This window comes from Dermacentor albipictus, chromosome 8, assembly GCF_038994185.2.
Source record: "Dermacentor albipictus isolate Rhodes 1998 colony chromosome 8, USDA_Dalb.pri_finalv2, whole genome shotgun sequence".
Taxonomy (NCBI): Eukaryota; Metazoa; Arthropoda; class Arachnida; order Ixodida; family Ixodidae; genus Dermacentor; species Dermacentor albipictus.
The window spans coordinates 98,917,230-98,945,000 of NC_091828.1; the positions used below are offsets into that span (position 1 = coordinate 98,917,230).

At 50.5% G+C, this 27,771-nt stretch overlaps 2 protein-coding genes across 4 annotated transcripts in view; one reads left to right on the plus strand and one right to left on the minus strand.

Moving 5' to 3' along the window:
• Positions 1-1,174: 1,174 nt before the first annotated feature.
• The window catches only part of LOC139048892 (acetylcholinesterase-like), a 37,512-nt gene continuing 10,915 nt past the window's right edge, over positions 1,175-27,771 (minus strand). The window contains exons 5-10 of one of the 2 annotated variants that reach the window (XM_070523816.1): positions 23,032-23,257; positions 11,574-11,786; positions 10,761-10,927; positions 6,181-6,427; positions 2,413-2,606; positions 1,805-2,166 (exon numbers count right to left, since the gene is read on the minus strand). In XM_070523816.1, coding sequence (XP_070379917.1) covers positions 2,028-2,166; positions 2,413-2,606; positions 6,181-6,427; positions 10,761-10,927; positions 11,574-11,786; positions 23,032-23,257 — 1,186 coding nt within the window. In that variant the 3' untranslated portion in view covers positions 1,805-2,027. Of the gene's footprint in view, positions 2,167-2,412; positions 2,607-6,180; positions 6,428-10,760; positions 10,928-11,573; positions 11,787-23,031; positions 23,258-27,771 lie in introns of both variants that reach the window. The other variant, XM_070523815.1, reaches the window with a different exon arrangement.
• Positions 15,745-27,771, plus strand: part of LOC139048890 (lysosomal alpha-glucosidase-like) — a 108,269-nt gene continuing 96,242 nt past the window's right edge. The window contains exons 1-2 of one of the 2 annotated variants that reach the window (XM_070523810.1): positions 15,745-15,765; positions 16,778-16,867. In XM_070523810.1, coding sequence (XP_070379911.1) covers positions 15,760-15,765; positions 16,778-16,867 — 96 coding nt within the window. In that variant the 5' untranslated portion in view covers positions 15,745-15,759. Of the gene's footprint in view, positions 15,766-15,830; positions 15,867-16,777; positions 16,868-27,771 lie in introns of those variants that run through there. The other variant, XM_070523811.1, reaches the window with a different exon arrangement.

The following is a 27,771-nucleotide window of genomic DNA, read 5'->3' on the forward strand; positions in this document are numbered from 1 at the left end:
CTCGCTACATGTGCTACTCTTTAATGAACTTCTTTGATGAAAACATTGGTCAGTAGATGTGTGTCACCGGACACGCGCCTCTTTTCAGCGAACCTTTGAGGTCAACTTGGTTCGCTGGGTAGTCCACGATGAAATGGGCATACAGCATCGGGCGGCTGTGCCGAGGGAACGGGGTTCAAAGCCAAACCATTGGACCAACTTGGGTCACTGAGGATGTGAGACTCGGCACATGCGCTATTCTTTAATGAACTTCTTTGAAGAAAACATTGGTCAGTAGATGTGTGTCAGCGGACATGCGCCTCTCTTCAGCGGACCTCTTACGTCAACTTGGGCCAATGGGTACGGGCCACCTTTTGTTATTAATCGCTGTGCAAAAACATCAATAATTACGCACTGATCACCGGATCGACTGCTAATACCATTAAAGTCGCAAATCATCTCTGAAGAATGGATGAACCGCCAATTTAATTTTCTCTTTGGATCCGTTGAACCGGAGGAGCAGGAGGTGGAAAAAGTTTATTTTCGTCAGATATTGGAGTTTTGTATTACTGCTTGATTTGTTGTGCCAGGAGGCGTGAGGTGGCCGTGAGCCCATGACTTCCGGTAATCTCCAAAGCCCAGTTGATGGTCCGCAGACAGACAGATAAACTGTATTACGAGAATAATCAGATCGCGAAGCTGAATTGCGGGATCCGAGCTGAACACCGCTACTTCGCACTCCGAAGTGTTAAGTTGGAATTCCGCCCTAGGCCTGGACCCGCGGCAGGCTCTCAATATACGTGTCATGTCTGCCTTATGGCCGTCGGAGCTTTTGCATTTAGGTGAGAATGATCCCGGATTTATTAGTGAATGCTTGTAAGGGTTGGCAAACGATCCAGTAGTTCGAGTCCAGGAGGAGCACTGTGCAATCGCTTTACTTTTTTTATAGGCCTCACACAACGCACCTTGGATGCTTACGAAAGACACCAGTGCCAGTGGCGGATGCCGAAGCAAGTACGGCAGTTCTAAAAGCATCATAGCTGGCAGTAAAAAGGGAAAGGTAGGAAGACCAGCAAGACAGTCATTGAGGGAAAGTGTCTAAATCTAACAAAATAGCGTTTCATGTGGGTGTAAATGCTGACTAAACAAACCCTTTTTCACCGGTGTAAGGGAGCGAGTTGCAGACACAAAGCAATTTTAAGTGTGGAAATTTCTTTAATGCGTACGCCGTGGTACGCTTATGAAAACATCGTGTGTGTCCATTAACCCTGCGGGCAGAAGGGACGCAACCAGCAATGCGTTTTAGCATAGCGCACTGCATGCATCCGCGGCGAAATCTGCGCATGCGCTACTAAACGTTGCTTTTCACATTTGCCGCGACGTCGCTCGCGCTGCGTTTTGGAATAACATAAAAAACAGTAATTTTTTGTACATCGTGGCAATATTGATAATGGATGCGTGAAGCGTTCAACAAAGCAGTAACGTTGCCCAGGCGCTTGACGCGTCCGAAGTGGCGCGGTAGCGTAGCAGGACGCTGCGCTGGTACATTAGCGGACGCTTGACGCGTCCAACACTGTGGCACAGCTGCCAGACTGCCTGACGCCCGAAGCGTCCAGCGTAGCTGCACTGTTTTCGGACGCTTGCAACGTTCACAACGACACCCACGTTACCGTGCTGACGCGCGCTCTTGAAACGCGCGAGGTAGCACCAACGTGGTCGGGACGCTTGATCCTAGCGTACCATCAGACGCTTGAAGCGTTCTAAGCCGCACAGTTGTTGCCAGGCGTTAGAACGGCTCTCTAAATGACACCGGCGCAGCTAGATCGAGAAAACGTATGAAGCGCCCAGGGTGGCATCCTCGTCGCCAAGCCAGCAGGGTGAATGACACCTTTGTTTCCGGGCCAGCGGTTGAAGCGACAAAATTGTGTCGTCCGTTTAGTGATTTCGGCTGACTGGCGGACGCTTGAAGCATTCGTGGTGACGTCACTTCGTCGCGACCCGCGGGAGGAAGCGATGCAACTCGTGGACGCTGCGCGGGGACCGCGTCTTTAATCGCCGGGGTTGAGCCACAGCCTGCACCACTCATCGCGGGGTCCGCGGCCGGCCGTGAACTTGCGAGGCTTGAGCTGCAGGTAGCGCGGTCTGCTCCACAGGTACTTGGGCCAGCGCAGGTTCTTCGGCGGCTGCCTGAAATCGAACGAGGGGTGTCGCTGAGAGTCACAGTGACAAATTGGCGCACTAACATGGTGTAGCATATGTAACGAAATAATTTTTTTTGCAAAGCGCATATCTTAGCGAATAGCCTATATTGTTAAATATTTCCATCTTTCCTAGGCTTGATCGCATCCCATCTCAACGACATTGTTGTAAATGCATATACCACGAGTTTACGCTGTGTTATGTTATGTGTTATGCGCTGTTAAGCAAGCTTACCCCGTCCTGGCAAACGTGGCCCAGATGTCGACGATGGTCCTGCTGAACTCCCGCTCCTCGTCCGTGTACCACGAGGTGGAGAACGGCTCGCCGAACAGGTAGTACACCTCGGCCGTGTGCACCACGCCCATCCAGGGAGGGGTGATCGAGTTCTTGGTGCGGTACGCAAACAGGTAGAAGTACACGTCGGCGCCCTGCGCACGGAATCGTCACCGGGGATCACTTAATGCGGCGAATACACCCGCGCAGAGCTCTTCGGCCATAATCAGTTACGTATAGTTATCCGCGGACGTCACGCTCGGAAAAACTCGGGGGACATGGCTGGCGTGTCCGAGTAGGCGTGTCAATCTGGGGTGGTGGTTGATCGCGGTTATTTCCGCTGGCACCTACTATGAAGGGTGGCCGATCGATGAGCAAGTTGGTGATTCACAAACGCAAGTGCACTGCGTGAACGTTGACGAGACAAGTGACAACGCACTTGCCCTTGTCGTTTGTACGCGAACGGTGTCCTATGAAATGGGGCGGCGATAAACTGTCATCTAGCTCGCTTGAACCAGTCACGGTTTACTACATCCGTTGCACAGCAACAATTTTGCCTGTCTCTGCTTCATTATCTCTCTCTTTTCATTAAAACGTCTATCTCTATAGACCGTTTACACATGTTAACTTGCGGAGCGCGATACAGCTGGCGCTGCCTGCTCCCAAGCAGCACGGCGCCATACGAGGCCTTCTGGATGCAGCCGAAGGCGTGAATCACTGCCAAAATGGGAATGATCTCATTCTAAGCCATTCGCTGTGCAGGATAACATGTTACACATGCGAAGCCAAGTGTGGTTTCGAACATACGAAACAGTATGGTTCGACTCTACGCGATATCAGCTTACCATGGTGTTTCAGTAAGACAGTGACAAGAACTTTAATAATATTAGAGTGTCCTGAGGAACTCGGTTGGGGGGAACCGAAGGCTCCCCAATCAATTTGGTGGCTCCGCCCACGACGGGACAGGGAGGTTGTGACTCTCCGCGACGTCGCGGGCCCTCTGGACGGCCTGTAGTTGGTTTGTGAAATCCCAGCTCTTCAGCAAGGCGTCCCACTTGGACTTGTTATGAAAGTCGGAGCCCGCGTTGTACGGAGCACGATTGCCGGAAGTTCGGGTCTATCCAACTAAGCGCTTTCGGGTAAGAGCAAAAGTTTTCATTGTTGTGTAGAGAGCGCCTTTTAGGACTGCCTGTCGTAGATGAATGACTATTTGTGCAGATTGGGCTGCTCATATTCGGAAAAATAAAATGTACAGCTTCGACGTAAATGCGATATGTACAGTCACGAGCGTGAGCGAGCTATCACTGAAAAATAATTTGCACCCTTAAAACCAAGAAAGGGTGTAAATAATCTACAACTCGCACCCTTACACCCATCTTGGGTGTCCCTGACATTGGGTACATTGTGCGAGTGCAGTGTCAAATAAACTTTAACTTTGAAATGAGTGATCGTTTCGTAAACAACGTACCCAACCTCTCTATAGCACCCATTAGGTCCTGATGGCACGATAAAGAAGCGAACATATGCATGAGTTGATAACTACATCAAATTTGTTCAGTCATTACCGAAGACGATTGACCAAGTAAGCGGGTACCTATAACGCGGACTGCGGAAATGAAATCAGTCAAGTATACACTCGCAATACTATGGAGAGTATGCTGGTGACGTCGATGACAGCGACCGACGACTACGGTGGCACAACGCGTTCCGGCAGACGCCGGGACAAGTGTGACGACGACGCATCGACGACGCAACGATTACGGTGCGCGGGACGACGGCCTCACGAGCGAGACGGCACGATGACAATGAAATCGCGAACCCCATCGGCGACGACAACGACGGTGCGTCAGCTGCCTCGCATCTGCGCTTCCTTCGTCACTCACTCGTTCCGGAGAGACCAATCAGCCTCCTACCTCCCACAATTCGTTCCAAGCACGGTGCGAGTCGGTGTATAAGCGGAGTTTTAGCTGTTCATTATAAAATATGAAGACGCCAAATAAACAAACGCACACGAGAGAAGAGAACGGGACAGGGCGCCCTGTCCCGTTCCCTTCTCTCGTGTGCGTTTGTTTATTTGGCGTCTTCATATTTTATAATGAACAGCTACCAACTAGCCCAACAAGAAGCGCTTTTAAGGAGTTTTAGTGATCCGCGGCGAGAGACGCCGCGCAGCTGACTTCGCCGACGAACGCGCCTCACTAAACTTGTAGGAAGAACTGAAAGCCGGGCTACATCTGCAGTTGGTGTTGGATTCTGTTTAGTAACTGTTAGCGCGGGCGGCGACGAAGTGACGTCAAACTTGACGTCAAGTGACGTCAAAGCGTTCTGCGTGACAGAGCTCGGTGAGATAGTGCGCGCGCACTCTGTTGTGCTCGCTTCGTGTCTGTCCGCTGCCTTCCGACTTGACGTCAAAGTTACGTCAAGTTTTAGTGAGCTTTAGTGAGTTTTAGTGATCCGGCGAGACGGCACGGCACCATCTCGGCGAGAGGCGGCGCGCCCAGCTGACTTCGCCGACGAACGCGCCTCACTAAACTTGTAGGAAGAACTGAAAGTCGGGCTACAACTGCAGTTGGTGTTGGATTCTGTTTAGTAACTGTTTGCGCGGCGGGAGGACAGCGCGGACGGCGCACGAAGTGACGTCAAACGTGACAGCGTTCTGCGTCACGGAGTCCGGTGAGACAGCGCGCGCGTGCTCTGTTGCGCTCGCTTCGTGTCTGTCGGTCGCCTTCCATGCAGTGCCGTAAACGGTAGCGTCACGATGGCGGGGGGGGGGAGGTTCTGGAAGCAGCGCCACCACCGGACAGAACGTGCAATACCTTCAAACCCAGAAAGGAGGGGACAGGTGGCGACGCCGCCTTGACATTTCCGCACCAGAGCGCCGTGACGTCATGGATCTCGACGCCGTCTGTCCGGACCGAGTGAAGTATTTTTATTGGTAAGAAAAAGAATGCACTACGTTGTGTTATAGAGATCCGAAGAGATAACTTGCGAAGTTTCAAGACCATTTACTCGTCCACAGCGGCCGAAATGCGAACAACATTACCATCGTTGTCCTGTGTCCCAGAATGCGAGCGATCAAAATTACGAATTTAAGACAGACCTACCGGATAACTACGACCGCTGGGTGATGGACGACAAATCTGTAAGGACACTGCTGCAGTTCTTGCAAGATGCAGGATTTGAAGATATTATTTAACGTTACTTATTTCTTTACGGCTTGCGGCTAATCCTCCCAAATTGAAAGATAAAGAAAATAAGAAACGATGAAATGCTTTTTTTTTTAATCCGTGACGTCCCACTGACGTCACGGAGCTCGGGCTTGCTCTCCTGGGGATGGCTGTCGCGTCGGATTGTAAAGAGTGCCCGCGAGAAACTAAGAAAATGAAACTTTGACCGCCACTTCCTCCGTTAATAATCACCATATGACTGCAAAATCAACGAAAGTAAACTTCTCCAAGAATACTTTATCAATATGAACTGATTCAGTGTTTCACTTTAGCGTCGCTTTTAAAAAAGGCTAGTTGCGCTAATCACTAAAAAGTGTAGTGGACTGGGTTAGTTGATGCGTCATGATTACGTCATGACGCCAAGAGGAGCGCGAAGCAAATGAACAACTGGACGGCGAGGCGACCAAGCACGAGGGCTCGTTCCTTGCCGATCTCGTCGAGGTTATTCACCTTTCGGCGGAGAGCTTATTCACCTTTCGACTGAGGCTGAGAGGTCATTCACCTTTCGGCTGAGGGCCTGCGCGTAGTGGTGCGAAGGACAGATCACGAAGTAGTCGGCGATGAAGGAGGACAGGATGGTGCGCTGCCGGAGGAAGCTGCTGTGGCCCCGCAGGCCCATGTAGTTCCAGAAGATGCGGCGCAGCTGAGACTTGGAGAAGTGGTGCAGGAAAGTGCGGTTGCAGGTCGAGAACAGCTCGGATTTGCTCACCTGGCGATGGCTGTCGCGCCGGAAGAACTGCGGGAACGCCCTGCGCGGGTGGTTTTTTTTTCAAAGAGATAGTATAAAACTTTTATTAGAAAAAAAATCACATTCAGGTCCAGTGGGTGGGTCCCTCAGTCCAGGGCCCCACTGGCGATCGCGGCACGCCGGGCTTGGTCGAGAAGGGCCAATTGGTCGTCCCGCACCGTGCTGGCTAGCCACACTTCCCACTGCCTACTGTTGGAGTTTTGCCCCATAAGGGGGGATTGGATTTCTTGTGGCCGACTCTGGCACGACCATGTGATATGGTCAAGAGATGGCCGCCCTCCGCACCAAGGGCAAGTGTTGGGATACCGGGTGGGGTGTATGTGGTGTAGTAGGAGTAGGTGTGGGTATGTACGGGTTTGTAGTCGGCGCCAGTCCCGCATTTGCGCTGAGTCCAAGGATGTGTCTGGAAAGCTATACCGTTGCCTTCCTCGTCTCTGTGCCTCCAAGATATCTTTTGCAGTGATCGGAGATTCTACGAGAGTGCGTTCCGTCGCTCGTCGCTCGAGCGAGGTGGTCCGCCCTCTCGTTACCCGTCACTCCGGCGTGCGCCGGACACCACGCAATAGCGTGGTGTTCCGTGATTTTCAAATAGAGAGATCACACGCTTTGGGTGTAGGTGCACGATGTTGTTTACTAGCTGCGACAGTGTAAGCAAACGTTCGGCTTCTGACTGGGGGCCCGCTATTTAAAAAGAAGAAACGCAGCTAACAAAATCACCAAACAAGGAAAAAACGTAAAAGTAGAAAAAATAAAACAGGACTTTTTCGCAATCACTTAGGGTGAAAAGAACACACTGCCTGCTAAATATTTAAAGTAATGTTGCAAATATAAGCATATCATACGCAATGCAGAACGAGTGAATGACCTGTAAAGAGGCAAAATTTGTCGCTACTCGTGCTGAAACAGTTCGGTTCGAAGCAAAGCGCGGAAAAAAAAATCAAATTAAAAAAAGTGGGACACCACACTGAAGCGCACAAAATGTCAATGGCACGGTAAGGTCGTCCCGACGTTACCGTAGGATAAGAATCATGTCACACAAATGGCACAATTCTCAAGGAGGTAACGTGGTCACTATGCAAAAAAAAAAGAAGTGAGGCGTGCAGACAGGACACAAGAGTAGAGAAGTGGACAACACGAACGACGACGTTCGTGTTGTCGGCGTTCGTGTTGTCCACTTCTCTACTCTTGTGTTCTGTCTGCACGCCTCACTTCTTTTTATGCGAAGCATATTACTAGAGCTCAACCCAGCTCCTCAGGCGCGGCGGTGTCGCCTTCAATACCACGTGACACCGTGACGTCACGACAGAAAACAAACGGGGCTCCAACTCGCGCCGTCGCTCGCGGCGTCGCGGCGGTATATAAGCAGCTGCGCTTGCCTCTGCTAGACACTCACGAGGTGAGATGCCTCCTGGAGACAGAGCTGCTCGTTGGAATGAGAAGCGAGGGTTGCGGCGTGCTACAGAGACGGTTTCTAGGCGGCTTTGCTACGGCGCAGCGACTACGCGCCCCGCATCGGACGCGGTGAGCGTCGAGCAACGCAGCGTTCGGCGCGACAACGAAATGTGCGCCTGAGCAAGCGCCGCACGCCTGAGCCGACGCCGAAGACACCGGCTTTTCTGCGACACGAGCTCTTTAACGCTGTCGCGTTAAAATAAAGGCTAGTATGCTTCGCATCCTGGGCTTAACCTTAGCTAAGCCACAGCCAGTTTTTTGCATAATGAATCCTTACCAACTAGCTCAGCTTTCTGTCGTCCTAAACGTGGTCACTGCCTACAGGAAAGTTGCGCCAGGAGTTGACAGCTTCCCCTTAGACAGGACCGGGATTTTGTGTTGATACAGGCGTTCGGAGGTATAGAGGAGTGCGACGAACGCAAGCATATTCGGGCGCAGCACGTTATGAAAACAAACAAGCCCAGACTGCAGCGAAATCGGTGAAACGCATTCTTTTTTTTTTTTTTTGACACGACTAAAAGAAGACCGGCGTGACGACTGTCATGTCAGATCGTGTCACGGACTACGGGACACCGCATCATTCAGAGCGAGTTCCTGACGGACAAGTTGGTGTGGTCTACGATGCATTCTGTTCGGCGGCGCAAGAATAGAAAGCCACAGAGTGAAGGGGGACACACACCACTTCATGGCGTCGTCCCGTCCTCCGCCGAGTGTCCCGATTGGCGTCGTTGGAAAACAAAAATCTTTTCTTTCGTCACATTTCGTCGCGTTTCTTTTGTTGTCGAAAATAATTTCTGCTCAACGACAAAGGAAACGTGACGAAAATACACGGGATGAAAAAAAAGTACAGGATGATAATCATAACTCGAATCAACGCCCGGCATACAGGTGACACCGGACTCCGTGAATGGGGCGGATGGCTTCATGCTCCGAGACCCGCCGTGGTTGCTTAGTGGCTATGGTGTTGGGCTGCTAAGCACGAGGTCGCGGGATCGAATCCCGGCCACGGCGGCCGCGTTTCGATGGAGCCGAAATGCGAAAACACCCGTGTACTTAGACTTAGGTGCACGTTAAGAAACCCCAAATGGTTCACATTTCCGGAGTCCCCCACTACGGCGTGCCTCCTAATCAGATGTTTTTGGCACGTAAAACCCCACAATTTAATGTAATTTCTCCATGCTCCGAGCATATTGCAAATCAAGTCAAGCGGCTGCGGAATTAAACTGACGACGACCTATTCTGTGTGCGTTGCATTGGGAAGAAGGAAACCGTACGAGAGTTCCGAAATGTCAGCGAACTTCCGACTCGGTCAGGAACCGGAAGCCAGCTGCGGCATCGCCGGGACTTTGTAATAATAATAATATTTGGGGTTTTACGTGCCAAAACCACTTTCTGATTATGAGGCACGCCGTAGTGGAGGACTCCGGAAATTTTGACCACCTGGGGTTCTTTAACGTGCACCTAAATCTAAGCACACGGGTGTTTTCGCATTTCGCCCCCATCGAAATGCGGCCGCCGTGGCCGGGATTCGATCCCGCGACCTCGTGCTCAGCAGCCCAACACCATAGCCACTGAGCAACCGCGGCGGGTAGGGGACTTTGTAGACCAGCCTCGCAGACTCGGCGCCATGCAAATTCGGGGGCGAACGTTGGCAATTGCTTGTTTAGACATTCCATACAAAAGGCAATGCGTCACATGTGAAAAGTGACGTACATAACATTCGACCGTAGTATAGACGGCGCAACAAGCCGGGCGTTAAGAAGAAGAAATTGCGGCCACTGACCAAGTCAAGGTGAAAAAACAACGCAACTCCGTGTGTTGTTTTTTTCACCTTGACTTGGTCAGTGGCCGCAATTCGTTCTTCACAATGTTACCTGACCAGACGAACTTTCGTCGAACTCTTGACTACTAAGCTGGCGTTACTTGCACGGTAAGTGTGCTGCTGCGCTGGTAACTGCGATGCTACGTGAAGGACCAAACGAACTCTAGCGTTCTTTTTTTTATGCGAAGCATATTACGAGAGCTCAACCCAGCTCCTCAGGCGCGGCGGTGTCGCCTTCAATACCACGTGACACCGTGACGTCACGACAGAGGAGAAACGGGGCTCCAACTCGCGCCGTCGCTCGCGGCGTCGCGGCGGTATATAGGCAGCTGCGCTTGCCTCTGCTAGACACTCACGAGGTGAGATGCCTCCTGGAGACAGAGCCGCTCGTTGGAATGAGAAGCGAAGGTTGCGGCGTGCTACAGAGACTGATTTTCTAGGTGGCTTTGGCTCAACTCTTGCAAGATGGGCTAGGTGGGAATCGAACCAGGGTCTCCGGAGTGTGAGACGGAGACGCTACCACTGAGCCACGAGTACGATGCTTCAAAGCGGTACAAAAGCGCCTCTAGTGAATGCGGTGTTGCTTTAGAAACGAGCTGTTTCTAAGGCTCAGGCGTGCGTCGCTTGCTCAGGCGCACATTTCGTTGCCGCGCCGAACGCTGCGTTGCTCGACGCTCACCGCGTCCAATGCGGGGCGCGTAGTCGCTGCGCCGTAGCCCATTGTCTTACACCCCTTGGCGGGTCGACGGGAACGCTGTCGCGTTCCACTCTTGAGGGCGAAGCAGAGTAACGCATGAGTTGTTCCTTCGTCTAGCCGAACCAAATATAGCCAAGCAACAGCAGTTCACCAGGCTAAACAGTGGTTCAACAACTAAAATAAAGGCTAGTATGCTTCGCATCCTGGGCTTAACCTTATGTAAGCCACAGCCATCTTTTTTTTCAGCTCTTGCAGAGAGACGCGAGGCGTACTGTCTTCATCGGGACTGCGAATCTTGTTCTCCGAACAAAGAAAGTCAAAGGCGCAACGCGACCGGGAAGGAGATGGTGTATGGCGACGCACGAGTTGAGTATGCTGGTGCCTTCGTCGGGCGTCACGCCGATGAGCAGCTTGAGGTCCCTGTTGAACAGTCCCCGCTTCAGCGCCGTGAATATGTGGACGGGAAGCATGTCGTCGCCGAAGACCGGCACGAACACCTGGAGGCGTCCGAACAGGACCTTCTGAGCGTCCTGTGTGCGCACGTGAAAAAAAAAAGAAGGAAAAAGAAAATGTGAGTGGAGGCCGTTAAAGAACCGTCGTGACAGTTTGGGACTGCTAGTTTGTGTTATTAGAGAAAAAAAGATGTTCTTAGCGAAATGACGCGGGAAAGAAGAAAGCAGAAGAATAGAAAGTTGGGCGAGTTGGTATGGTAACGTGATCTTGGATCGGAGCGCGAAGTGAAGACGGACGCAGACTAGAAGGACGCAGACTAGACTAGAAGCGCTCGTCCTGTCTGTGCTTCTGGTCTTTGTCCGTGTCACTTCGCGCTACGATCCAAGATTATGTTAAAGAGGGAAGCCGCTCTGTGTCGTCTGTTCTTTCTTTTTCTTCCCCGCCAACGTAGTTGCGCCCGCTGCGAACACCAGTGTAATACTTGCAACGGAAGGTAGCGCGAGCAGGACACGATCGCGTGGGAGCGTACGAAGAACAAGCGCTGAAATCACACTTTATATTCAGCGGCATGGACCATATTCAGGCAGTACGCGAAACAAAGAGCGCTATAACAGCTCTGTCACAACAATATATACGCGTGCGCTCAAAAAAAGAAAAAAAAGAAAGCATTTTTTTGTGTGTGTGGAACGGTAGCTCACGTGACGAGACGGAAGGCAAGCTCACCACGATCTTGTCCGCCTCGACGCGCCGCAGGCACAATACGATCTGGCGAGGGTGGGTGGCGACGGTCATCCCTTCGACGGCGCACCCGACCATCTTGGCGAGCGTGTCGGCCAGCTGCAGCGTGTCGTCGTTGCGCGCGATCATGGACACGCACGGACTTCCGCTCTGGATGATGGCACGCTTGATCATGTGCCGCGCCATCGGCGACGTGGTCTGCAAGTCGCGATCGGGTAGCGTATGACGTTTGCCTTGACAGTCACTGTACTAACTTAAAACGAGAAGTCGATAGCCTATGAGGAAGGCGGACAAGTCCCTCGCTTGAAGTCTGACTGCATGGACCAGATTTCTTTTTACTATAGCCTCGTATACCGCGAGGTCTCGGCCCCTCCGCCATATACCCTCGAGACCAGGCGCTGCCTTCTGGTGAGATCGGCGACGTGGTCTGCAAGTCGCGATCGGGTAGCGTATGACGTTTGCCTTGACAGTCACTGCACTAACTTAAAACGAGAAGTCGATAGCATATATGAGGAAGGCGGACAAGTCCCTCGCTTGAAGTCTGACTGCATGGACCAGATTTCTTTTTACTATAGCCTCGTATGCCGCGAGGTCTCGGCCCCTCCGCCATATACCCTCGAGACCAGGCGCTGCCTTCTGGTGAGATCGGTAACGTGGTCTGCAAGTCGCGATCGGGTAGCGTATGACGTTTGCCTTGACAGTCACTGCACTAACTTAAAACGAGAAGTCGATAGCATATATGAGGAAGGCGGACAAGTCCCTCGCTTGAAGTCTGACTGCATGGACCAGATTTCTTTTTACTATAGCCTCGTATGCCGCGAGGTCTCGGCCCCTCCGCCATATACCCTCGAGACCAGGCGCTGCCTTCTGGTGAGATCGGTGACGTGGTCTGCAAGTCGCGATCGGGTAGCGTATGACGTTTGCCTTGACAGTCACTGCACTAACTTAAAACGAGAAGTCGATAGCATATATGAGGAAGGCGGACAAGTCCCTCGCTTGAAGTCTGACTGCATGGACCAGATTTCTTTTTACTATAGCCTCGTATGCCGCGAGGTCTCGGCCCCTCCGCCATATACCCTCGAGACCAGGCGCTGCCTTCTGGTGAGATCGGTGACGTGGTCTGCAAGTCGCGATCGGGTAGCGTATGACGTTTGCCTTGACAGTCACTGCACTAACTTAAAACGAGAAGTCGATAGTCTATAGAGGAAGGCGAACCAGTCCCTCGCTTGAAGTTTGACTGCATGGACCAGATTTCTTTTTACTATAGCCTCGTATACCGCGAGGTGTCGGCCCCTCCGCCATATACCCTCGAGACCAGGCGCTGCCTTCTGGTGAGATCGGCGACGTGGTCTGCAAGTCGCGATCGGGTAGCGTATGACGTTTGCCTTGACAGTCACTGCACTAACTTAAAACGAGAAGTCGATAGCATATATGAGGAAGGCGGACAAGTCCCTCGCTTGAAGTCTGACTGCACGGACCAGATTTCTTTTTATATAGCCTCGTATACCGCGAGGTGTCGGCCCCTCCGCCATATACCCTCGAGACCAGGCGCTGCCTTCTGGTGAGATCGGCGACGTGGTCTGCAAGTCGCGATCGGGTAGCGTATGACGTTCGCCTACAGTCATTGCACTAACTTAAAACGAGCAGTTGATAGTCTATAGAGGAAGGCGGACCAGTCCCTCGCTTGAAGTTTGACTGCATGGACCAGATTTCTTTTTACTATAGACTCGTATACCGCGAGGTGTCGGCCGCTCGGTTATATACCCTCGAGACCAGGCGCTGCCTTCTGGTGAGATCGGCGACGTTGTCTGCAAATCACGATCGGGTAGCGTATGACGTTCGCCTACAGTCACTGCACTAACTAAAACGAGCCTATGAGGAAGGCGGACAAGTCCCTTGTTTGAAGTCTGACTGCATAGACCAGGTTTCTTTCTATATAGCCTCGTATACCGCGAGGTGTCGGCCGCTCGGCTATATACCCTCGAGACCAGGCGCTGCCTTCTGGTCAGGAGCTGCGGGGACAGTGTGGGAGAGGGGGAGAAAATGGCTTCACTTAGAATTGCAGACGATGTTCTTGCCACATCTGCTGAGGTGTTTGCTTTTGGACGCGTTCTTAGCGCGTCTGCCGAGCAGGACGTACATACAAAAGATTATTCGCCCGGGGTTGGCACTGTGGCGTTGTGGACTGCGCCGACAACCCGCGGAAAAAAAAGAAGCTGCTCGTACGAAAGTACCGCGATTGACGACGTTCACGACGACGCCCGTGTGGAGCGTATTCGTTCCACGCAAGCTTTTCTGCAGCGCCTAACAAATGACACTGTGGCATATAACGGCTCTAAATGGGAAAACGTCTTCGTGCACGGTAAGCTTTTGCTCGGGTGGGTGTTCGTTTTAACGCGATAGCGTTAAGAAGCTCGTGTCGCAGAAAAGCCGGTGTCGTCGGCGGTGTCGGTGTCGGCGTCAGCGGCGTTGGCCGTGAGCGATAAATCCCAGCAGGCATTTCATGAATAAAAAACAACTTGCAAGATGGACTGGGTGGGAATCGAACCAGGGTCTCCGGAGTGTGAGACGGAGACACTACCACTGAGCCACGAGTTCGATGCTTCAAAGCGGTACAAAAACGTCTCTAGTGAATGCGGTGTCGCCTTAGAAACAAGCTGTTTCGTGCGTCGCTTGCTCAGGCGCACATTTCGTTGCCGCGCCGAACGCTGCGTTGCTCGACGCTCACCGCGTCCGATGCGGGGCGCGTAGTCGCTGTGCCGTAGCCCATTGACGGGTCGACGGGAACGCTGTCGCGTTCCACTCTTGAAGGCGAAGCTTAAGCGTCCTCCAATTTTTGTCGTTAACTACGAAACAGCGTTTTGGTGTTGCCTTCCCCGTGCTGCGGGTCTGCGATAACAGCCGTAACAGTGGGGCTAGTTTCGGTATCGCCAATGAAGCGTCGCCATGACACTGGTACGTACGCAAAGGAAAATTCGATAACCTTTGCGTATGGGATCCTATCTTTTCAACTTACGTGGCAATAAGGTAATCTGATGCAGTGACGTGTGGAAATAGAAATGTGCTTTTGGTTATTTTCTTTTTTCGGCTTCTCATATCTTTTAGTCGCTTCACTTGTTGCGCCAACGGGCGGCGCTTCTGCTCTTATCGCTTCGACTGACAGTATGTTCGTCTGCTCCTGTCCCCTGCCATGCGCGTGCACGTTTTTTAAAAAAATTTCGTCTGCTCTGCAGCTAAATAGTTTCTGTGCCCCCGGAACGTTCCAGCAATGTCGGAAAAGGCTGAGGAAAGGAAACAAGGCGTGTCGCGCGGCTATGCGGTGAGGCGACTCGGGGGAGGAACCGCAGGGCGAAAATTTTCCGTTTCCCAGCAGACGAGGTAAGCACCGTTTTTCTGCAGTCCTTACGAAGAAACAAGCGGTATCCTTATCAAAACAGTGGAAAAGATGTAACGAAAGATCTTCTGCGGTTGTTTTCGAGTGAATATCCTTTTTTTGTGCTTCGGCGCGGCGCATTTTTAGTGGTGTTGTAAGAAAGCGAAGCTATTTTTAGACAGTTGCACACCGGCCGATTGATGCTAGCTGACGCGCAAAAAGAAATTTCACTTCGCCATATGTTAGCGGTTGCTCATCATTTTTATTTGTCAGGCGTAGAAAACTTACGATTTATATTTACCGAAGATATACGAATGCTTGTTGCACAAACTAATTACGCTGGAAAGCGTTCCGGTGACTAGATTTTGTTGTGACAATACCGCCTTCGAATGTGCGTGAACACGACAGAACCAAGAAAAAGAAACATTTGCGCAGCAGTCACCGTTTGCGTTGTGAATTACGAGATCCATTTACGTGCATGACTACAAAGGTGTGCTTCGCTTTTGAACCTGTGCCTAGGGTGACAGAATCTTTCCGTCGCATCTTCGGGCTCTCAACTCTGGTTTCGCTTTTAGGCGTTCTTTAATCATGACCATGCGGTGTTTTGCCCATCTTTAAGATGGAACGTACGGCGAAATTACGCTAACGGGATAGTCCTGGAGGGGCTGACATCGGAGCAGACGTAAACCACGTCTGCGCGGACCCCTCCATAGGAAGGGACTACGTCGACCCGGCTAAAACAAGACCTCTGTGGTCGGCCTTGCCGACTGTTGGGAGTGGAACAGCGGACTCCGATCGATGAAGGTAATGAAAAGTTACTAGTGGTTGCCAATCTGTCCTTCTCTCGTTCGTTATTCTCGTACAGAAACCACTTGACAGGGCACGGTGCAAGTGGCATAAGCACGGTGAGCGCCGTCTTTTCCACGTCGTCTGCTACGGCGCCGGGAGCCATGCGACATGACGCAGCGAAATTCGTTCCGCGTTCGCCTAGAAACCGCATGCTCATCAGTTTATCGCTTGCTCGTCTGCGGTGTACGATGTCCCGTATTATAGGCTGAATTCAAAAGCCGGACAGTTATCTCTGACAATGTGCGAATTCACGTTCGTAAAAAGTCGTGCCGTGCTTGGCCTAGCACTGCCGTGTTCTCCTTATGCATGGCTTGCCGCATTAGAGCAGGAATTCTTCCGGAGCGAAAATTGCAATGCTCCTCTGTCCAGCGGCTTTAAACTATTTGCAGTTTTCCACGTGCGGGTATTTTCCAGAAAAGTGAAGCCGAAGTAAATAAAACGCTTGATTACCTAATCCTTAACGAGATGAATTTAAAGCATTCGTCGATCAAGAAAACTAGCTCTAAGAAGCTGATTCCTAGTATTCTCATTCAGCTTTTGAGAAACCAGCGATGCTTAACATGTTACATGAATATGTAGCAGCGCTAGAACTTGGAACTATGCTTATTAAAATTTGGAGGCATACTTATACTTGAAATCCCGCAACCAAATATAATCAGAACTTACCTGCATAGATTGAAAGCACTATTTAACGAAAACAATTCTCTTTTTGTCGCGTGCACTAGAAGTTTGATAATGAACGGGCTTCTCATGCCGTGTTTCCATAAATGTCAAGCGATGCGATATGGCACGTTTTCGTCGCCAATGGAATTCGCTTTACAATGGAGCATGATGCTCGAGCATAGACAGGACGGTGCGCTTATCGCGTGTGCCTGTGTGTAGTGTTTCCTTGACCCAACGTGCAACGTCGGCGGAAATTAGCCAACTAGCCTGACAAGTTGTTCTAATGATGCACATGTCTTTACAGGTTCTACACGGCCGCAGCGAAGCCAAAAGCGGGGAACATCACTCCAGAGACCACAGGCATCATCAACGGACTGAGAAACGATACACAAAGGTATCGCACGTCAGCGAAGTTAAAGGGACACTAAAGCGAAACAGTAAATCAGTTTAGACTAATGAAGCATTGTTTCAGAACCCTGCAGGCAGTCGTTTTAAAAAATGTAGTTTGATTATTAGATGAGAAAATGAAGGTCCAAGTATCAGTATTTGAATTTCGCGCCGAAACCCCAGCGCCGGTACGTCAGCGTGACGTCAGGGATTCCAAAGTATGTTTTCGCATTTGGGCCGCGTTGGCCGAATAAAGGTTCACGGAACTTGCCATGCTTAATATTTGGTTCCTTTAGAACAAAACGTAGTCAATTTGTACGGCTATATATAATTCGTAGGCCCTAGAAGATGCCATCGAAATCCAAGATGTCACAGCCCCCAGGTGCGGGAACCTAAGTAGGCGTCGCCACCCGTATTTCGTTCTTGCGCTTTTTCTGGCTTACCAAACGTCTTATCGTTGTAAGAGTTGTGCTTTTGGTGTTGTAGAACGGTAATTTACTGATGCAGAAGAAATCATTTTCACTTTAGTGTCCCTTTAAAGAACTGCTGGAGGATTACCGCGGTGGAAGCACTAGAGAAGTTGATGCATCATGTGAGCCCAGAGTTCTACCAACTCTTGCTGTGCCAGGTTACGCTCCATTATCGCAAGAAGGAGGGAAGGAAACGGATAAATGTCTTGTGGTGCACGTTGGTGTGGTCACACAGTTGTGCGGAGTGTTCACTGTACTGAAAGATCACTTAACAGCAGTCTACCAAAAGAAATATTTTGGTCTAACAAGTGGGCTGCTGAGCACGAGGTCGCGGGCTCGAATTCCGGCCACGGCTGCCGCATTTCGATGGGGGCGAAGTGCGAAAACACCCATGTACTTAGATTTAGGTGCACGTTAAAGAACCCCAGGTGGTCAAAATTTTCGGAGTCCATCCCTACGGCGTGCCTCATAATTAGAAAGTGGTTTTGACACATAAAACCCCATAATTTTTTGGTCTAATAAGTGTCGCATATAACTGCTGCAGTAGTTCTGCTATGCGTGGCTTATGCTGCACATAAATGACATCACTCTGAATCTCAAAAAAAAAAAGACAGCGTGAGAGAAAACACGCTGAAATAAAAAAAAAGCTCCAAAAGCGTGAAGAGTAAAAAACATTTTCGCACTGTTATTTTATTCTTATTATAATTCCGATAGCTCTTAGGGCGGTCTCCTGATTAGCCTTCCTTGAGAAAATATTTTGGCACAATTCAATACAGTAGAATCTCGATAAACGGAAATCGGTTAAACGGAATCAACGCTTAAACGGAACAAACGCCTCGCAGTTGGTTGATTTTGTATTAAGGCAATGTAAAAAAATCCCGTTAATCGGAACTCGAATTTTCAGACCACCGTATAAACGGAACCGAAAATAGACTCGAAACCGCAACTTGACGTTCACGCAGAGCCCTATCGTGGTACGCATCACTGTATCCCCTTCTTTCTCGCACACTGTAACCGCATCGCTTGCTCTCTGTCACGGTGTGCTTGCTGTTGTTGGCTTAAGCCTTACATCCTCTGTTTAGCGTCGTCTGCGACATTTCGTCGCCAAGTGTTGTAGCAGACATCAGCATTGTAGCTGATGTCTGTCCCCCCCGATGAAAGCGAAGACGAGGATGAAGAAGTCGAACACGAGACTGCCGACTCTGATCCTGTGGTGACACCTGCGCAGGCGGATCCGGCTGTCCAAATGGTGAAGAGTTTCTTCCAACGAGAAGAGGGTTCTGAACTGTTTTTGAGCAACCTGTCTAGTATGAGTATGAGTAGCAAAACCATTAAAACACGCAAACGTTACTATTTCTGTACGAGTATGGTTCCCAATTTGCAAATACTGTGTCCTGCTATGCTTTATTTCTGGGGTTCAGAGTACACATTCGCTCCGAGTGCGAAGCCGAATGAGTTTCTCGAACTCATTCAATTGCGGAAGTCATTCGGTGCTAATGACATTAAATATCGCTGTGTAGCAACCGAATAATGTCATTCGATGCTAATGCCATTCGGTTCGAATGACATTAAAACACCCAGTGTGACAGGGGTATACGCAGTTCCCACTTATCTCCGCGGAATAAGTGGACTATTGAGATATTTTTTAAAATTTTAGTAGTGCTGTGAAAAAAAGTTCATTGCTTACCGCTTTTGTGCAATAAAGATTGTGCCCATAGCGTACCGTCCTCTTTAATACCTAGATTTTGCATCTGAGATCCGCTTCAGCGGAGACTACCAATTGCGCGCACGCCTGCCTCGTCGGGAGCAAGCAGTCTGGAGCGGATTGCGAAATCTTGAACCTTCTCTCTCTAAACGAAACTCCTGATAAACGGAACATGTTTTCCCGGTCCCTTGAGATTCCGGTTAACGAGAGTCCACTGTATTTGGATAAACATCATGCAACGTATTCTTTGTGCAGATAGTCACTGCTCCCAAACTTGCAGCACCCTCCTCTTCAAAGATTATTGCATAGCTACCATACACGGATCTTGTGATGCTAGAATCTTCTTGCGCTTACCACAGTAAAGTCGTGCAAGTACTAATGTGGCTCAGCACTCTTCGGTGGGTTCATAAATATGGCAAAAGTGGAAGGGGAGGGGGGGGTCTCCTTTCGGAAAAATCACAATCTAAATAAGTAAATTAAGCGTGCCGTGCCAGAAACGCGTGCTCTAGAAAAAGTTGAAATGCTTTCACCTCCTCATTGTGTCGACACCGAAATTCTGATGACGGCTGACCTCCAGACAATGATGAAACTCGTAGCATAGTTCTAACACCTATCCTATGCTTCACTTGTTGTCCGTGTTGTCCACTTCTCTACTCATGTGTCCTGTCTGCACGCCTCACTTCTATTTTGCATAATGAATCCTTACAAACTAGCTCAGCTTTCTGTCGTTATAAGCTTCAAACAAGCCGCACGAAAATGAACTGAGTTCATAGGCTCTGTTAAAGATAGTGCATAATGTACATTCCACGTATCAGAGGAAGGTCATGAAACACATTCAAAAGAGATTTGTTCTGAGCAGGTTGCGCGGATGGATTGAATGCAGCCGACTTGCGTTTCTTTTACTAAAATATTTCTCCATGTCCCGAAGCTACGTGTTCAACAGTACCCTTGTGCATGACTCTGTCCTTGCCCAACCTCTAGTGACGACCAACCGCCAATTAATAGACACATGCTTCTCCTGCATTTACCGTTTCTCAAAAAAAAAAGCTTCGCTTTATTGGTTGTTATTGTGTTGGAATTGTGCCACTTATGCCCAGACGACTATAGAACACACGAAGTGCATTACAAATTTCAAGAAACATCTGCAATATGCTCGCGAGGAATTTCGTATTGATACCTTGTCCACAATGCTACAGATCTGAATGAACTTCTAACGGTCTCACATGTATTGCGAAACGAAACCACATATAAAAAAAAGACAATAGACATTTTCAGTATAATTTCCTGGATGTTTATCGGCACATTAGCACAAGGAGAGCTATGCAGAAAATTTACCAGGTATAGCATATTTTTTGGACTATGAAGCATACCCTTCTGTATGGAATTTAAGTCTTTTTCAGGTATGCGAGAAATGTGGATCTGCTGATACTACGTGCAGCGTGGGCAAAACATAGAAAATAACTTTCTTGTACTCATATCGATCGTCATGTGGTAAGGGCACTGGACGATTGAGATGACAAAGCAGGGTAAAATGCAACACAATGTACGGCGGTATAGCACGTGGCACAAATGAGATAATCTCCTTTAGACAAAACATATAGTCTTACATGTCTTCCAGTATTTATCACGCAATTCTTCAAGCCCTCCCAAACTACGTTTATGGTTACGTAGATCTCGCAGAAAAAAAAAAAAACTTGGTCGATTGCACGACGCTGCAAACAGCAGTGAAGCAGACGACGCTGCGGCTCCGTTGAAGCAGACGGTGCCTCTAGGTGCTATCGCTAAATTACTTCCGTGCTATATTTTGGTGATTTGAAATGGTATGTTTCCGTGATGGCATTAAAGCAGGTACGCTTACGAGCATTGAGATACTACAACAAGGCTGTAGCGCTTTCGGAACCAGTCATCGCAGGCGACTGGTAACCGCTGCAGCCCGCTGCCCCCACACGCCGTTCCCGCAGTCCAATCATCATCATCATCATCATCATCATCATCATCATCATCATCATCATCATCATCATCATCATCACCACCACCATCATCATCATCACCATCACCGTCATCATCATCACCATCACCGTCATCATAATCATCATCATCACTAAAACATGGCAGGCGCGTACAGGAGCTAGAAATTCTGGTTTATAGGCTGTTGGAACTCCTATATATACGAAAAGAAACATACTTGTTAAATTAATGTTACCCATAGACCTGCTGTTACCTGTTACCTGCTATTATCGCAGCTAAAAAGACTGGTTTGCCTTCAAAAGGCAAACCAGTCTCCAACTTGAAGCCTACTGATGTTCTATGGAGTGTCCAAGTTTATTTTCACAAGGGGTGTATGGAGAAATTGTACGGAACCCCAGTAGCAGTAAACCAATGTCTGATGGAAGTTAACGCTGAAACTTACAATTTACGCGTATATTTACGTATTTTGTAAAGCAGAATTGTTTGATGAGACTATATTGAGATATAAATGAATCCGATATAAACTAGCTAGCATCTCAACAGCCACCTCTGTAGGGTTTGTTGCACTTCCGCTTCTCTCGTCCCCAAGCGTCTGACGTCATTGCTTGCCCTAGCGTTGCTGAATTGAGAGCTGTGATAACGCGCTATTGCTGCGAGTGGAATTGCACGGTCAGCGGCTAGTCGTCGCTCCTTCCATCTCGCAGGCCACGGGTGGTAAATTAAGAGGAAGCTTTAGCTCGGGTGCTCCTATCTAAATACATGTAATAGGAGAATTCGTTTTTCTAGGCAACCACTGCACCAAATTTGACGGGGTTTGCTGCATTTAAAAGAAAAACTTAAAATCTAGTGGCTGTTGGTTTTGAATTTTCGATTTAGGTCGTCAATTTTTTATAAAAATTTGGCAAAAATCGCAAATTTTCAGAAAACGAAACTATCAAGTTTATAACTCCGTAACTCAGCAAGAAAAATGATATCGCAATTCTGTGAATTGTACCTGATAGCACATCTAAAGCGGACAAAATTGATATGTTACACATGAACCTCAAAAAATGGGGAAATGTGTAATTACAACTTTTGAAGAACCCTTGTAAACAACGTAACAAATTCACGTAAGATGTAAACTGACATAACAAATTTGTCCGCTTTGAATGGTCTAATGAATGCCGTTTACAGAATCGCGATATCTGTTCTTGATGCAGAGCTATTAGATTGTAAACTTCGTGCTTCTATTTTTTTCAAACGACTGAATTTTTGAAAATCCTTTTAACAAAATTCAAGCCCTAAATCAAAATTCCACTTCCAACAGTCACTAGAATTTAACTTTTTCTCTCAAATGCAACAAATTTCATCAAAATCGGTCCAGGGGTTATCTCAGAAAAACGTTTTTGCGTTTTTACATGTATTTGAATAGGCCGCGTCGGAGTTGGGCCCGAGCTAAAGCTTCCTCTTAAGGCAGAGCACGGCCTCCGAGATTGGCCTGACAAGCTAAACACGTTGAAGCACTGATGTACACCCGGCGACAAAATATTACGGACCATGAAATCTAAGAAAAAAGCTGAATATCTCCGCAACCTCACCACGCAATCTGGTATTTGCATTTTGGACCTCGACTAGAATATGCTAACAACGTTGTCGTGGGCAGCTTTACTGGTGACTGCTACAGGCTGCTCGGGTATTGAACGTTTTCGGAGATCCTGTGGTCCATTTTATTCTGTCCGCGACTGTACATGCTGCTCATTTATCAACCAATTTCGCCGAAGTGGAATTGCGTTAGACTGGTATTCGACTGAGCAAGTGCGTTCGCAGCTTCGGCTGGCTTGCACAGCGCAACTGAAATAAACGAAGGATTAAGAGAGACCGAAAGAGGACGTCGCTCTCCTAAGTTGTTAGAACAGCGACGACCTTTTTCTGTCTCTCCTGGTCATTTGCTTCTTTCAGTTCGGCTCTTCAAACCCGTCCTAGAGATTTAGTTGTTGAGGTCGTCTCAGATTCTTCTTTGGGATTGTTGACTTTCGCGATCTCGCTCACCATGAGGCCGATGGACATGGCGCCGGCGCTGTTCCCGAAGGCGGTGATCTTGTCGGGGTCGCCGCCGAAGAGCGCGATGTTTTCGCGGACGAACAGCAGGGCCAGGTATTGGTCGTAGAGGGCCATGTTGCCGGGCGCGTACTTTTGGCCGCTGTAGAGGAGGCCGAACGCTCCCAGCCGGTAGTTCATCTTCACCACGACCACGTTGCCCAATGCCGTCATGTACCTGCGACGAACGCCGGCGTCATGCACTTGCGTGGTCACGCCCCTGCACGGATGGTGCACTCATGTATGTATGTATGTATGTATGTATGTATGTATGTATGTATGTATGGATTGTGAAGAAGAAGACGCGCCTCGCGGCACAGCCGCATCGCCAACGCGCGGCTCGTCTCGGCTCGCGCTGTTGATTGCTGGCGTCCGTTTGGACAGTGCTTCGGGCTGCTTCGCCGTTCCCGGTTGCTGTGCCTTTGCATTAGGAGCCGCCAATAAACCTTCTCTCAATTGGTGGAGGTGCTGGGACTCAAACCCCGTCGCTTGAAACCCTGGAGCTGCGATCAAGAACGCTACCACCCGCCATGACCGACAGCTCCTCCCAAACGGCACCGACGCCACAGTCCGTCACCTGCACCGGCGTTCCACGACAACGGGACCCCAAGGTCTTCAGCGGTGCAGACGACGAAGACGTAGAAGACTGGTTTGCGTCATATGAACGGGTGAGCGCACACAACAAGTGGGATGATCCAGCCAAGTTAACTCACGTCATCTTTTATCTGGCTGGTGTTGCCCAACTGTGGTTTCACAACCACGAAAGTGACGTGCCCACATGGTCAGTCTTCAAGACTACCTTTACGGAAGTGTTCGGCCGACCCGCTGTTCGCAAGCTGCGTGCCGAACAGCGCTTGCGCGCCCGAGCACAGCAGACGGCGGAAACGTTCACAAGCTACATAGAAGACGTCGTGGACCTTTGTAAACGAGTCAACGCCGCAATGCCCGAAGCTGAGCGAATTCGCCATATACTGAAAGGCATCGATGACGGCGCATTCCAGATGCTCCTAGCCAGGAATCCGCGCACTGTGTCTGAAGTTGTCAGCCTCTGCCAAAGTTACGATGAGTTAAGGAAGCAACGCGCTTCGACTCGGCGTCCTTTGGGTAGCGACGACTTGTTGGCGAGCCTTGACAACGTGTACGACCCATCTTCATTCTTTCAGCGGGTAAAGGACTTTGTGCGTGAGGAAGTTGCCCGCCAACTTTCTTTAGTCCCCTTCACTCAGGAGCCCACGTCCCGTCTTCCAAACACGCTCCGCACCCTCATTTCCGAAGAGGTCGCCCAAGTTGTCCCTTCCGCACCACATCAGCCGCCTGCAGCCGTGAATCTCACCTCTACGCGGGCAGTGCAGCCTGTCGCCACGCCTCTCACCTATGCGCAGCCAGTCCTGCCTGTGGCCGCGCCTCTTACGTACGCCCAGGCAGTACGCAGGCCTCCACCGGCGTCTTTCACGACCCAGTCCCAACCGCTGCCACCGGAAGCCCATGCTACATCTTGGACCGCACCGCGTGCTAATCCTTGGCGGACACCTGACAATCGACCCATCTGTTATTCTTGCTGCACTCCCGGACACGTCGCCCGATATTGCCGCCGTCGTCCTCAAGCGTTCGGCGACGCCTCGCGGCCCTTCCAGTACGGCAGCCAGCCATTTCGCCAATACGCCGCTCCTTCCCCCCAACCGTATGCTCGTGCTGACATCCCAGAATTTCCTTCGCGTCGCTCGCCATCCCCTCGCCGACGCTCGCTCTCCCCAATGCGTCGGCGACCCTCACCACCTGACCAGGAAAACTGAACGTCGCAGTTCAAGAGGCAAGAACTGCGCCCCATTCGAACTGTCAAAGTCCTCGCGCCTCTCCTGCTAACGTGGTCGAAATTTGTGTCGAAGGTGTTCCAGCATTCGCTCTTGTGGATACCGGCGCAGCCGTTTCTGTGATAGCCGCCAAACTGTGCCGTTCGCTGCGCAAGGTGACCACGCCGCTTTCTGGACTGTCGCTTCGTACGGCAAGCGCGCAGCACGTCACTCCGCACGCAGCCTGTACTGTACGTGTGCTTATTCACGGCATTGTTTACATCGTCGAGTGTATTGTTCTTCCCACCTGCTCGCATGACGTCATCCTCGGATGGGACTTCTTATCCAGTCATAAAGCCGTGATCGACTGCGCACGCGCCGAAGTTGAATTTTCCCCTTGTGACGCACCCTTGGACGAAGATTGCGACCGCCCTTCTAAGCTTACCGTGCGCGAGGACACAGATATTCCACCTGGCTCCTTCGCCCTCGTACCCGTCTTTTGCGATGCCATCGCTGATGCAACGGTCCTCTTCACGCCGTCCGACGTCTTCATGAGCCGTAAATCTCTCCCACTACCCTTCGCGACGCTTGACATGGCTGGCGGCTGCAGCAATATATCCTTTTACAATCCCCTCTGTGCGCCTATTACGTTGCTCGTTGGTGAATGCCTTGGCTTCGTGGAACTCCTCGACTCTTCTTCTTTGGTTGACGTCCCTGGAGACTCTTTTGACGTCGACCCCGGCCAACCATCTTCGATGTCCGCGCTTGAGGAAACGTCCAGGGTTGCGTTCTCGCCTGCCATCGCCGATACCCTCACACCTGCCGAACGCGCCGACCTTCTTGATCTCCTGCACAAATTTCGTAGTTCATTCGACGTTTCACAACCTCAGCTGGGCCGCACGTCGGAAGTGCAGCACTACATTGACACCGGTTCACATCCGCCGTTACGTCAACGACCATATCGCGTCTCTGCCGAAGAGCGTCGTGTCATTACCACCCAAGTCGAAGATATGCTGCGCCGTGATGTTATTCAACCTTCGCACAGTCCCTGGGCATCTCCTGTCGTTCTCGTTCGCAAGAAGGACGGGTCTATTCGCTTTTGCGTCGACTACCGTCGGTTAAATAAGGTAATGCGCAAAGACGTCTATCCTTTGCCGCGCATCGATGACGCCCTCGACAGTCTTCAGGGAGCAGAATTCTTCTCGTCCCTTGACTTGCGTTCAGGGTACTGGCAGGTCCCGATGGCTGCGGCCGATCGCCAGAAAACCGCGTTCATTACGCCTGACGGTTTATATGAATTTAAGGTGATGCCTTTCGGGCTTTGTAACGCCCCTGCCACCTTTGAACGACTCATGGACAACACGCTGCGTGGCCTCAAGTGGTCTATATGTCTGTGTTACCTCGACGATGTCGTGGTTTTCTCGCCGGATTTTCCTACTCACCTGCTCCGCCTCAGACAAGTTTTGACCTGTCTAACGAATGCTGGCCTTCAACTGAACCTCAAGAAGTGCCGCTTCGCCGCGCGAGAGCTCCCCATTTTAGGCCACGTTGTGTCCAAGCACGGCGTTCTACCCGATCCTGCAAAACTTCGAGCAGTCGCCGAGTTTCCGAAGCCTCAGACCATCAAAGAACTTCGCAGCTTCGTGGGCCTATGCTCATATTTCCGGCGCTTTGTTCGAAATTTCGCATCGATCATGGCGCCTTTGACTCAGCTTCTACGCGGTGACGCCGCCCTCTCCTGCTGGTCCCCTGCATGTGACTCCGCCTTTGCTACGCTGCGTCGTCTTCTCATCTCCCCACCTATTCTTCGCCATTTCGACCCGTCAGCTGCAACTGAAGTACATACAGATGCCAGCGGGGTCGGTCTCGGCGCCGTACTCGCCCAACGAAAGGCGGGCTACCCCGAATATGTAGTCGCCTATGCGAGTCGCACACTGACGAAGCCTGAGGCCAATTACAGCGTGACCGAAAAAGAGTGCTTGGCTTTAGTATGGGCACTTGGCAAGTTCCGACCATATCTGTACGGGCGCCCATTCGACTTGGTCACAGATCACCATGCGCTTTGTTGGCTCGCCAACTTGAAAGATCCCACTGGCCGCCTAGCCCGTTGGGCACTACGCATCCAGGAGTACGACATTCGCGTCGTATACCGCAGTGGACGCACACACTCCGACGCAGACGCCTTGTCTCGTTCACCTTTACCTCCAGACTCGGCCTGCGCAACAACTTCCGCACATTACGTGTCATCTCTCGACATGGACTCCTTTGCAACCGCACAACGTCGTGACCCGTGGATCGCTTCTCTTTTCGACTATCTTTCTGGATCGTCGACCATCCCTGTATCCCGAACCCTCCGACGCCAAGCAGTTCATTTTGCCATTCGTGACCAGCTACTGCACCGACGCAATTACACTCCTGACGGTCGTCGGTGGCTTCTGGTGGTTCCCCGCAGCTTAAGGTCTCAAATATGTGCTGCTTTCCACAACGATCCGCAGTGTGGCCATGCTGGAGTCTTCAAGACATACGAACGAATTCGCCACCGCTACTACTGGCGCGGCATGTACAATTTTGTACACAAGTTTGTTCGGTGCTGTCTTGACTGTCAACGCCGCAAATCGCCGCCTTTACGCCCATCTGGTGCCTTGCAGCCGCTCCCGTGCCCTGCGACACCCTTCGATCGCGTCGGCATCGACCTATACGGCCCGCTTCCTATGACACCAGACGGCAATCGGTGGATCGTAGTTGCTATTGATCATTTGACACGCTACGCCGAAACTGCTGCTTTACCAAGTGCTACAGCGCGGGATGTAGCCTCTTTCGTCCTACATCGCTTCGTGCTTCGACACGGCGCACCTCGGGAACTCCTCAGCGATCGAGGTCGCGCCTTCCTCTCCGAAGTCGT